This window comes from Haemorhous mexicanus, chromosome Z (assembly GCF_027477595.1).
Source record: "Haemorhous mexicanus isolate bHaeMex1 chromosome Z, bHaeMex1.pri, whole genome shotgun sequence".
NCBI classification, from domain to species: domain Eukaryota; kingdom Metazoa; phylum Chordata; class Aves; order Passeriformes; family Fringillidae; genus Haemorhous; species Haemorhous mexicanus.
The window spans coordinates 41,722,919-41,735,400 of NC_082381.1; the positions used below are offsets into that span (position 1 = coordinate 41,722,919).

The 12,482-nt window shown below is 39.5% G+C and overlaps 1 protein-coding gene across 3 annotated transcripts in view; it reads right to left on the reverse strand.

Moving 5' to 3' along the window:
- Window positions 1-4,415: 4,415 nt before the first annotated feature.
- TDRD7 (tudor domain containing 7) overlaps window positions 4,416-12,482 on the reverse strand; it is a 44,970-nt gene continuing 36,903 nt past the window's right edge. For 2 of the 3 annotated variants that reach the window (XM_059873359.1, XM_059873361.1), the window contains 8 exons: window positions 11,898-12,100; window positions 11,620-11,754; window positions 10,149-10,232; window positions 9,852-9,986; window positions 9,414-9,524; window positions 7,493-7,983; window positions 7,009-7,169; window positions 4,416-4,888 (listed from right to left, as the gene is read on the reverse strand). In XM_059873359.1, the coding sequence (XP_059729342.1) occupies window positions 4,668-4,888; window positions 7,009-7,169; window positions 7,493-7,983; window positions 9,414-9,524; window positions 9,852-9,986; window positions 10,149-10,232; window positions 11,620-11,754; window positions 11,898-12,100 (1,541 nt within the window). In that variant the 3' untranslated portion in view covers window positions 4,416-4,667. The remainder of the gene's footprint in view (window positions 4,889-7,008; window positions 7,170-7,492; window positions 7,984-9,413; window positions 9,525-9,851; window positions 9,987-10,148; window positions 10,233-11,619; window positions 11,755-11,897; window positions 12,101-12,482) is intronic. The other variant, XM_059873360.1, reaches the window with a different exon arrangement.

A 12,482-nucleotide genomic window follows, 5' to 3' on the forward strand; every position in this document is an offset into this window, starting at 1 on the left:
TGTTGTCTGGTCTCCACCATCAGCCACAAGCCAGGAGTGGAGATGTTTACCAGAGGTGGCCAGTCCATGAGAATGCTTCTCCAGCCCCATACTTCCCAGACCTAGTGATGGCCTTCATCTGAAAATGTCCCCACAAGATAGTACTTGGCTTTTTTTCCCATGACCTGCCTGGCACTGAAATTCCACGTCCTGCAGCATTTGAAGGAAGATCTGCTGTTAGCTCTGAAAATACTGCTCCCAGCTAGGACAAAGGAAGGATACAAATGGGGGCTGTGCCAAGCACTGGACTCAGTACATGTCTCATTGAGGTGAGCAGGCCCAAGTCACTGGCATCATCCCAGCTGCTGGCAGGAGAGAAGAGGTTGCTTAGAACCACCCAGTTCACCCAAATGCCAGTTTGTCCAGGCTAAAGAAGCCTGACAGGTACAAGATCAGACAAACCTGGATGCCAGTTTCTCTGCCACTTCTTTACCAAGTGCCTTTCTCCATGGCGTGCAAGCTGGGAGAAGTTCAGGAAGTGACCCACTGGCACCACTGAGCCTCCCTACATGCCCACTTTGGTTTTGCACCTAGAGATATATTTGATCCACTTTTTTTTAATCCTATCTGGCTGCTGTCAGATGTAGCTTTGTGGGCACCAGAACCTCATCCGAAGTGTCTTGGTCCCCTTAGAATGGACTCACCTGTCTCCATCAGGCAAAATATGGACGCAGCTTCTCAGCACATTTGTTTTCAGTGCATCAGGGGCAGTAGTTCTTTCTTAGTGGTTTACTGTGACACACTGCAGTAAGGAATGCTGCAGGTAATGTACACTGTGGCACTTTTCACAAGACACCAAGTTTCACTAACCCAACTACACCAGGGCTCTCAAGGAAGTGGCTTGGCATGATTGAGGCATGTCCACTCAGGCCATGAGCTCCTCTTGCCCCAGCCAAGCTCTAACTTCGCAGAGCAGCACAATTCCCCTGTTTAAGAATTCCAGTCCAACTTGAAAACATCAGCAAAGGACACAAGAAAACGAAAGGGAGCTTTCAGGCTTTATGAAGGTTTAAAGTGATGTTTTTTTCATTGAATGATTTTTCTTCACTTTTCTTGTCTAACAAAGACAGCATATGAGAATCCAGGCTCTCAATTAAATTAAACCTAACTAATTATTAGGTTTGCCTGATGCACAACTGTGAGGATACAGGATAAGTGTGGTGAAAACGCAGAGGCAAAAGATCTTTGCAACAAAAGTCCTCCCAAACGGGGAAAGAGTAGTCCAGCATTGGAAACCCTAGGGACAGGGATTAATTTTGAGATGACAAAGAGGGTTCTCATGTTTCTCTGACAAAACAAGAGTTCCTCAGAATGAGCTGGAGTTAACACACTGGGAGATGAAAATAGGTAAACTTAAACTTTATCATCTTAACAAAACACAGCTGAGATTGAATAAACAGAAAAGAGGAGGTTTGAATGTGCTTACTGTTCACAGCCTTGGGTAAGTAAGAGACCTGCTTTCTTTGTTTTAGTTATTAAAGCATCATCTGTTTTCTCTAGCCAATCAAGGATAATTTTTCATTTTTAAAAATTCACAATGATCCACAGGACATTTTTATCAAAGCTACATTCCCCTTTTCTGGTTGTAAAGTTATTCTGGCTGGGGTCCCAAGACACCCACATTCCAAATCCACATTCCAAGGGATGATCAGCTGGACTTCTGCAGATACATCTACATGGTTTTGGCATTTATAGTGAAACTGGAGTTCCAGTGAATTCCTTGGCTGTGCCCCTTTCTTCTTGTAACTAAAGCTTTTACATGCCTTGTTTTATCTACAGTGAAAACTTCAGGAAGTGTTCTCCTCCTTAGCCTTCTTCTATCCAGACAAACTGCAAATCCTACTATTTAAACCAGACGTTGTTGCTTTCATCTGGATTCTCTGTGACTAATCCATATCTTTCCTGGAGGACAGTGCCCAGAACTGCATGGAGGGTTCCAGTGGAAGCCTTTCTAATAGCTGTCAGAATGGAAAGTAACTCCACCACCTGCCTGATTTAGACACCAGCGGTAGATGCATCCCTAGTGAAGTGCCATCGATTCATGAAAGCAGAAAAACTATTCACAACCACCTGCAACATTGACTGCTGAAAAACTGAAGAACCACGCAGCCTTCTGTGTGCATCAACAGCTTCTACAGAGCAGGCATGTCTAGTACCTCCTGGGGACAGCAGACTAACTAATCATCAGGGCATTTCATGGCTTGGAAATTTCAGCAATCTCTAAGTGTTCAATACTGTGTATGCCCAACATGCTCTGCACGTTTTTCAAAGCAGAGCATGAAATGTGTCAAAGAGCACTAGCAGGTTAATGAGCAAATGTCCGATGGGATCTTACATGAGGTAAGAGAGCAACACTGCAAGCAGGTGTAAAATCATAGTTCTGCACAAGGACAGAGCAGTACCTGTACTGTCACGCAGTAATAGTGGAGCTGCTGAAGGCCAGGGTGGTACTGTATCCTGGGAATGAAGATGGAGAAACACATCAGTGCAGCCCCTCTGGACACAGCATATGAATGGAACGCAGCATGTCAGTAACTTTGGGTTGGGTGTACGCTCCATGCACGCACAAAATTCACCAGATGTACAGCGGTGCCCAAGGGTTTGCTGATCAGTTAGACTGCAGTCTGTTTTACCTATATACAAACCAGCCTCTGGGAACTCCAGCACTGAGCTGCGCAAACGCGTGGCACTGTAGGATTGTGTCCTTGCTTCTGACCTGGGCTTTTTAGCCACCAAAAACCAAGGAGAGGGTGAGGCATATTTCAGAAGGGGCAGACAAGTTTGGAAACCATCTTGAGTCTCTTGAACATCTGCCAGGGTCTGTCCTCTAATACTACAAGTGAAGAGTCACAAACTATGCCTCATCAGTACAGAGGTACAAATAAACTTCTGACAAAGAGCAGACCCTCAAGCCTTAATGGTTGCAAACACCACCCAGATATTTCTCATGAAACTTACAAATAGTTCCAGCAAAATGCTCTATTGCCATGAAAATGGCTTGTAGCAATCAGCCTACAGAGCTGTGAAGGTGAGATATGGTCTTACATAGGAAATCTCTCTTCAGGAGCTCAGAGGAGTGCTTGTCATTCTACTGTCCTACGTCATTGAAATTTTCCAACTCAGAATCCACCCTAAACAGAGGAAATTTGCATTGACGTTTATCTTACAGTAGCTCATCACCACACAGCTTTCTTCACTTGCATTCTTCACCTTCTCTGCCATGGCAGCTGAAGAAGTTAATACAGAAAACTAATTAGTATTTTCATTGTTAATACTACCTCTTTCTGAAGTACACTTAGAAGTCTCAGCCTCAACACACTTAAATATGGAGAGGACCATGTTAAGTAGCAACTTGCATTAGACTAGCAGTTTGCTGGTTTATCGCTGCCCACTCTAATCATAAGGGCTATGCTATACCCAGTGTACATCCAGACAGAGACATGCACCAGACTTCCAAGAGGACTCCTTGCTGCTTAGCCCAGACCTTCTCCAGACCACCACCAGCATTAGACTAAGGGAGTGTAAATTTAAGTCCTACAGGCTGAAACAGCTTGTTTGCTCATACTATTAGTATGCATTTTCTCTCTCCCACCCTACCATTACACAGAGCACCTTTCAGCCTCGTTTCCCTTTCTGTCCAGTCTCCTGTAGTCCTGTAAACAGCATTATAGCAGAATTTCTTAGCTTGGCTTGTGTCCTACTAAAAACACTACAGAGCCGAGCACAGCAGAAAAAAATCCCATTGCTGGCATTCCTCATGTAAAGCTTTAATATTGTGTTTAACAATCTTGAGGGACTATGGCAAGAAAATTTAACTTGAGAGAGCAGACTATGAAATATAATCATGTCTACACCTCCTCTAAATATTTCTAAGACCAAAAATAAAGTAAGTTCTAAAGTAGGCTGAAAATACTGTGTTCAAAGGACTTCAAGCATCCATCTGCATGCTTATAGGACACTGCTTTCTCCTGTCCCCAGGGAGCAGAAGTCCTCTGAAGATTCTCAGAAGCATACATGAAAACAAGCTATCAAAAAATGAGGGAAAGGAATACTTTGAATTTAGCAGCTGGTCAGAGAGGAGGGGTGAGGAGGGGAGCAGAGAATTCAGAAAAGTGGTACAACTGCTAAAGAACAGCAAACAGAGCAGTAAGAACAGCTGTCTGTGAATGCTCCGCCCCACAAATACAGTATGCCAAACAAGGCACTATTCAAAACTTACCAAGTTAAGGAAAAGGGAAAAACTCAACAATAATGCACATCTCCGACAATAAATTCAGAAATAAAAAACCTTGTTAAAGGAAGGACTACTCTGTAATAACTCTAAGTAACAGCTATGAGATAAAAATCCCTCCAAAATTTGGGAATGATCACAAAAACAAAATTGAACATTGTTTTATTGATAAATAACTTTTAAAATAATTTTACTCAAATATTCTAGCATTACAATGGTAAACAACATGAAAATTTTCAGAAAGTCAACTGAAGTCAACAGAATCCAAACTTGTTAAACAAACACAGATTTTTCAATTTTATCCCCATTATGTCTTCAAGGCCATGTAGTAGTTATATTTCTCTTCAAAGCCTGTTACTCATTTTATTGCTAAGCTGCTACATTGCAGAAGTGATGATTAATCACCCTTTGAAAATTCCACAAGACTTTGAGACACGAAATCATGAATCCATGTATCAATATGTGGAAGAGATGTGTCCACAAGAAAAGTCACTATTTTTCGATCCCAAGAGTTAGTGCTGTCATTAACTGCCTGTATCTGTGCCACAAAAGGCTTCTTCTCTACCAGATTCCGAAACACTATTGATGCCTCTTCTGACCACTGCTGGTTTTTCACTCCTAGGACAAGAAGCAAAACAGAAGGTCATTAATAGAGTAGAACAATCTAAGTTTAAAAGAAGTGGTGTGAGTTTAAATACTTGAGAAAACATATTTTAAAATGTTAATGCATGCAACTTAAATCTAGATAAAAACACAGGCTCACTCATCTCCCACACAAACAAGCTTAATTATTACACAGACTAGGACATTTATTTTCTCTTGAAGTTTAAAGATAATGATGTGTTTGCAGAAGTGAAAGGCAAATGCATTGACTCACTGAGCAATTCAGAGAATATCAGCTGCCTTGCATGACCAGGGCTTATCAGGAACCATGACAAAAAGGAAACTAAAGATCCTTTCAAAACAAACTTCCTTTATCTTCAGCCTGAGGGTGCTGACATTACTTGTCCCATTGGCCTTGCTTTAGATTTTCTTCATCTCAAAGCAGCATCAGTTACTAAAGCACCTGCTAAACCTTCGTCCCAAACAAGACATACAGAGGGCAGAAACAAAGAGAAATTATGCCTAAATGCCTCACAACTGCTCCTACTTTTTTTAGAGTAGTATCCCACAAAGTCAAGTCTGCTGGAAGCTAAACAGGTTTTTGAATATGGCTGCAATCCACCTAGAAATAACTGGCTCCTGCAGACTTGGGATTCAGTTCTCCAGACCACTGCTGGTGTACGGCATCTGGACACAGGGGCCCAAATATCATGGTGGAATACCCAAAAGCCACTTGAAGGATAAAAGAAGCAGAACAGCAAAACGACAATACTTTGCTTTTACTATTAGCAGCAGCTTGCCACTGACAGGACAACACAGGAACACAGCTGCCTGCAGATTCCAAAAGGAATTAAAAGTCAATAGTTAAAGAACACTTAAGGAAGAGTAATTAATGCTAGGAAAGCATTATGCAAATGGGAAGGCAAATGGAATTTTAAAAGGAAACAGATCAGCGACTAAGAGGCATGAGAGACACAGAGAGAAAAAAGTGGAAGAATAGCAGGACAATAGCTACTGATCTTCCAGGCTCAGCTGGCTTTCTTTGACAATATGAAGCATCTCAGAGGCAATTTAGCTAGCTATTTGGGAGACTCAGTGACACAGGCTTGCTGGGCTGGATCCTCCAGAAGACAGACACTGCTAGAACTCAGCCACATTACAGTACTGCATGCCGAGGACCCCAGCCTGTCGGTAGCACATCCATCACACATCACTAGTTTAAAACAACCCCCAAGGTCACACTGAGGCTATGCAGGAAAGCAAATCCACATTAGGCACAGGGCACTAACTCTGTCACCTGTCACTTCCAACAAGTATATTCTGTGACTGAAATCTAGAGCAGTGCTGACCAAATAGCATCAGAAAGCAGCAGCTGACTAAGATGAGACATATACATCCAAACACAAAACAGAAATGAATGAAAAATTTTCAAATTAAAGAAAAGACAGCAAGGAGAGATCAAGTTTTATTTTTGAAATTCTCTCAGATGCATGCACACTTTTATGTGCCACATTCTCAAGGAAATTATCTTATGTAAGCTTATTGAAAGCCCCATCCCCTCATGGAGTTCTTTGCTTGTCTGAGAAAACCAATAGATTTCAGACAACTCTGGATTCCAAATATGCACTGGAGAACTGTAAATTACAATAGGGTCAAGATATATATTAAAAAAATCCCCTACAAATTCAACATCTAGGTTCCTAAGTTTATGTAAACTATGATAATCAGAACATTAGGTTCTTAACAACAGACATATTATAACTTTCACACTTGGTAATTGGCTACATTAAAGGATCCAAGTAACATTAGGTTTTTATTTCCCTGTGTCTTTTGCATAGTAGATATCACACACGTTAAATAATAAATTTTATGACCATGAAAAGCAGCTGCTGGGAAAGTTTAAAGAGTCTTCATTCTCAAAGATGGTATCTTAAAGTGCTGCATTAAATTAAACAAACAAAAATAATTAAACAGAATCATCACCACCTATGCCAAGAATAAAAGCAGGACATAAAGGTGTAGAAAAAGCTCAAGGACATAAGCTTCGACTTTTTTCCACTTTACATTTCTGTTCATTTCATATGCTCACTGATGTAAGGCTTCAACAAAAACAATTGCAAATGCTTGATACCTACCTGCAAGCTGAGCTGTGATAGCTTGGAAAGGTAGTCTTCTGAACGTATCCAGGAGTGGCTGTACTTTCCCTACGCTGACAAACTCATGTTTGCCATAGTCCAGCTCATACACTGACAAAAACCCATTTCTAAGAATGCCTTTTATTATGACCCTGTACCACCTAAAAGGGGGGAGAACAAGAACAGACCATTTGAATTCATATTCACACACTGTCAAAGCACCAGAAAAACAACGCACAACGAAAAGATCTTAACCTACGTGTCTCAGGCTTCCCAAACCTGCATTTAGCTGAAAAGTCAACTATCCCAGCTACAATCTGGAAGCATGAAGAGACGGCAATCTCATTTACTCCCTTAATCTCTCAGATATCATTAGACATCTGCTATGTTGTTAACAATGCAGACTAAGCAAAGCTAGGCTTGCCTAGCTTAGCAGAGTTAAGCTTGCTTTCAAAGATTTTAAGTAATTTAAGTATCTACTTACTCATCTCCAATTTTAGCTGCATACAGCTTATTTTTTTCAATGGTCACAGGTTTCTCTTCTGCCCTGCTGTAGTACAAGATCATTTCTTCCATTAGGGCATACAGATTATTAAGCTCATTCCAAGGCTGGACAACGAAATGACCGGGATGGCAGGCAACCGAGACATAGATATCCATGAGGTCACCAGGCTTTGGCAAGGGTAGAGGAGGCGGCATCTCAATGGTGGACACTGCACTGCCAGGTTCTCTGCATGAATCAGGGAAACTCTTCTCCAGCTTCCCACTAGGTAACTGTAGAGCTGGAACAGCATCACCTACAGCTTTTGTGAAGCCAGTCCCACTGGGTGCCACACTCAAGAAAACATCTTTCTGATGCTTCCACAAGTCTGCATTTTTGATCTGTCTATTGATGCTACGATCCATGTCTGGGAAATTCTCTGGAGCAAACAAGTAAATGTGTGCAATTCCTTTTGAAGCATCCTGTTTAATCACCTTGGAACACAAAATACCATTTAACAACCAGTTAGTAACTATTAAAGGCACATCTGATTTTGTACAGAAGACTAAAACAGCAACAGCCCATTACATTTATGCACAGAAACAGTTTCAGTGTTCTCCCAAAGATATTAAAGAAGTTAAGGGTAATAAGCCCTTCACAGCAGATAAAAAGATAGAAAGATAAAAACCACCTGCAGCAATTCCACTAACTTAAAGCAAACACAAAACTTGAATTTTGCTCCGTCCAACAGGTTCAATCACAGTACTGTGTGTAGAATTCTTGATTTCAGAAGAACAGTAGCCAGTGTCCACACAGATCTAAACATCTTATTAAATAATAACACTAATCCTTTAAACTATATTTTGGTCATTATGGGAAATGAGGCCTGCTAAATTAGATGAAAAAAAAAAATGAAAAAAGCTTCCAGGTTTCTCTCACATGTAATTTTGAACCACTGACATAAAAATATTTCCTATTTACCATCAGATATGCTAACATTATTAATAGTAAAGCACTTAAATTTTAATTTGACAAAGTATGCAACATTCTTTTAAAGACGCTTCTGATGTTCCTAGCCAGGAATAAAACCTTTCTGCAATTAAAGCATGCATCTGCTATTTTTTAATACAGCAAAAATGAGCACCAAATTCAAGCACCTCTTTTGGAAGAGGATGTCTAGAAAAGCCAGGTGCAACAGGTGTAAATCTCAGAGTAGAGGTCTAGACTAAAGCAAGTAAGAAGGTTATGGAAAGCTAAAAAGCACTTTTTCAAAGTGTCTGACAAGTAGCTGGAATCAAAAGGTTAAGAAGACATTATCTTTGTTTAGTCTGTAGTTATAATAGATTTCCTTTAGAACGGTATTTTCAGTTAGTTAAACCGGCTAGGACACATTGCAAATGGAAACAAGTTAATCTCAAAGATAAGAAAAATTCTAACTATATAAAGCATATACTAAACTAAAATCATATAGAAAAAGCAAACAAAAAATAAAATTGCTTTCAAAGACTAGAAGGAGAAAAAGCTTTGCTCACAAGAGGCATAAAACTAACTCAAGATTAACTCAGAAGTTGTATATTTTTATGTGCTGAAACATGAGAACTACGTTTCTTTCTTATCAGTGGCAAAATAACTCTAGCTGCATATTTGTACTTGGACAGTAAAATGAACAACTGCTGTGAAAATTGCTAAATTCACAGCAGAGGGGAAAAGAAGATTCTAACAGGCCTAAGCAAGTAAGTTTTCTAACAAATTTGCTAAGAAAAGAACTTTGTATAGAATTTATGTCCTTTAGCTGGATACAAACTTCTGCACTTCTGTAACAAAAACCAATGTGATTAGTTGTTAAGCTTTTGAAGTTGTTCTTCCAATGCTCTTTTCACATGCCTATATGAGTTCAGGTCTCATAGGCATTTTGACTACTTACCTTCATGCTAAATTCAGGACAATTTATTACAGCATCTCTCAGCCACAGTACAGCATCTGGAGTCCACATGCCAGTGTTAGGAGGCAGATCTGCCAGACAGCACTTCAAAGCCTAAGAACAGAATTAAGTATACAAATTATAATCTAGTAATATGAAAGCTGGTCCAGTTCAGAGAATAATGCTGACAGAGTCAATCATGCATGACAAACAGAAAGAGAAAGAGCAAAATGCAAATCCAGTACCATGACACATACACAGCATCCACCAACTCACAGGACTACACTGTGATTTATTTCAGTCGAAGATGCACAATAAAATACACTGCAATGTTGAATGCTGTGAAACAAAACAGAATTTCAGTACATAAACCTTGAGGTAGCAGCACCAGAAACACTGCCAGGAGATCTAATACAGGTTAACTTTAACATGTCTTTATACCTGAGGAGGTATTGCAATTACTTCTCTCAGGAATTGTGGTGGGATTTCTTTGAGTTCTGATACTTTTACAGTTGCAGCTGTTCCACTGTCCATAAATTGCACATCAAGTGCCCGTCTAGTGTGAATAATTTTTATCTGAAAGGAGAAAGCAAGAGCATAATTTTGAGGTTAAAAATCCAACAGTGACACATGCATTATAAAATATTTCATAGAAACTAAACATTCAGAGTGAGTTGAACGACAAGAAGAGACATTTCTATGTGGGCAAATTCTAGTTGCTTTTTGAATACTTCTTACCTCTACACGTGCCAATTTTCCTTTGGAAGGAAACAAGCAGATTTTGCCACAGAAAGGTAGCAACACATTGAACTCAGATGTCTGCTGCAAATATAAAAACAGGAGTCAAAAAGCACAGAGCTATTACTATCTGGCATTCAACTAACCATTTCAAAAGCAACACATGGCATAAACAGTACTGAGAAGCAAAAGCTCTGTTTCAAATAAAAAGTATATTTCTGGCTTTAGAAACACTTCTTATCACATTGCTTTAAACTTCCCCACCTGGTAAACCTTTTCATCCCAAACTCTGTATCTTACAGGGAAATTGGGAGAACATGAAGTGACGGGGTAAAAAGCCACATTTGGAAATAAGACTAAGAAATCACCAACAATTACTTGACTTGAAAAGCAAGAGCAGTTAAGAGCTATGACAGACAAGTGAAGAAGCTCCTAGCTTATATTCTAGAACATACAATTTCTTGAGACGTGTAACAAACCAAATTTACTGCTAACTCAAATGCAAGTCTTATAGGGGTGTCAGGTACCATGATAATCCTAAATAACATAACAAGACAACAGCCACACTATAAAAAGTAGGGAAACTCCATCTGAAGAACAATCAACACCTAACTAGAACAATCAATACCTTGTTTAAATTCTTGGGCAAAATATTTAAAACCCTGTAGAGAAACTGCAAAGCCTGATATTAAAAGAATCAGAATCTCTTTCTTTGATAGCACCAAGAAAATAACAAGCACTCTCTCCCAAGAATACCAATTCTTGAAACACCTATATGGCTGCCTTCCTTACTGTCTTTGTGCTGCTAAATATTTTAGCAACTTTTATCAACTTGTGCTGCTAAACTTTAGCAACTTTAGCAAAATATTTATACACTTTCTTTCAGTGTTTAGCTTGCTTGAAACTGAATCCTGATAATGAATCGTGTTCAGTATAAAATATTACCAGTTGGTCGCAACAACAGGTCTAAAGCTAAACTTCTACACCTAAAACACTTTGGCAGCGTAGTTTCACAAGCAGCAATTCTAACAGGACCTCCAAGGATTTGTGTTGCTTGATTTGATTTTGTCAGGCTCAGCTGAACTACAAAATCTTAATTCTTACAAATTAGATTCTCTTAAGATTTCTTCTCTTTGACCTAAATTCCCTTGAGACAAGTAAGGATGCTGCATGTATCTGTAAATGGCTGGTGGAACACCAGACTTCTCCACCACATGCCTATTTTAAAGCAACTTAAGACTTTTCAAAATGTCTCCTATACGTCACTTTGACATTGAAAAGAAAGCATCAAAAGACACTTTTTACACTGAAAGGTGCATGCCAGAAAACCCCAAACCAGAAAGAGAACTTTTAGCCTTTTTGAATAGTCTATGGCTACCACAGAAACTTTAACTTATGTGCAAGGAAAATTATTGGTACTCTCTGGAGAAATGCTGCATGACTTCACTACTCCTCTCACCGTGGAACTTACCTTGTAAAGAAAGTAGTCTTCTAGTTTCTGCAATATTTCAGAAAGTCGAGACAAGCCTTTGGATGGCACTTGACAATACAGGCTGCCATCAGAGGAAACACTGGTTACTCTGACATTGGTATATAGTGCATCTACCTGCAACAGTAAGAGTGTGACAAGAAAGGGAAAAAAAAAACCCCCACAAAATTTAGCAAATTTCTGACTACTATTTTTTGTCCATCTAAGACCTCAACAGTCAATGATTTTTAATAATTAAGGAGGATACAGGACAATGGTACCTGCAGGTGAAGTTCTAGGGACTTGTCATACAATGCCTTCAGACAAGTAGCATTGATGTTGATATCATCTTCTCCAGAAGTGTCATAGAGAACAAGAAGAGGAATATCACTCTTTTCCAGTATTTCCACAGCAAATATCTTGAAGCATGTCTGTGATTCCACAGCCTTTACTAGGACAGGATCATCACAGAAGGCTTCCAGTCCTGTAAGACACACCGTACCTCTTTGTGTACAGAAGTTTTACTACCCCCCTACTACTTGGAATCTACTTAATTTCTACCTTTTTATCAAAGAAAGCTATCTTTGGGGGCAGGGCAGAATTGAAAAGAAAAAGTCCCTCTTCAGAAAGAGCTGAGGCAAATGTGTAGAAAAAAATGGAAAGTTAAATGGAAAGTAAATGGAAAATAAATTCTAATTTATTTTCTAATTTACCTTTCTAATAGCACTAGGATCACTTCAGAATAATTAAATAGGCTCATATTTAGAAATATTGCCTAATTTGGCCACAACAGATGTCCTTCACTTATGGAAAAAAAATGTTGTGCTTGACACAAACATTGCTTGACACAACACCATTACTTTAAA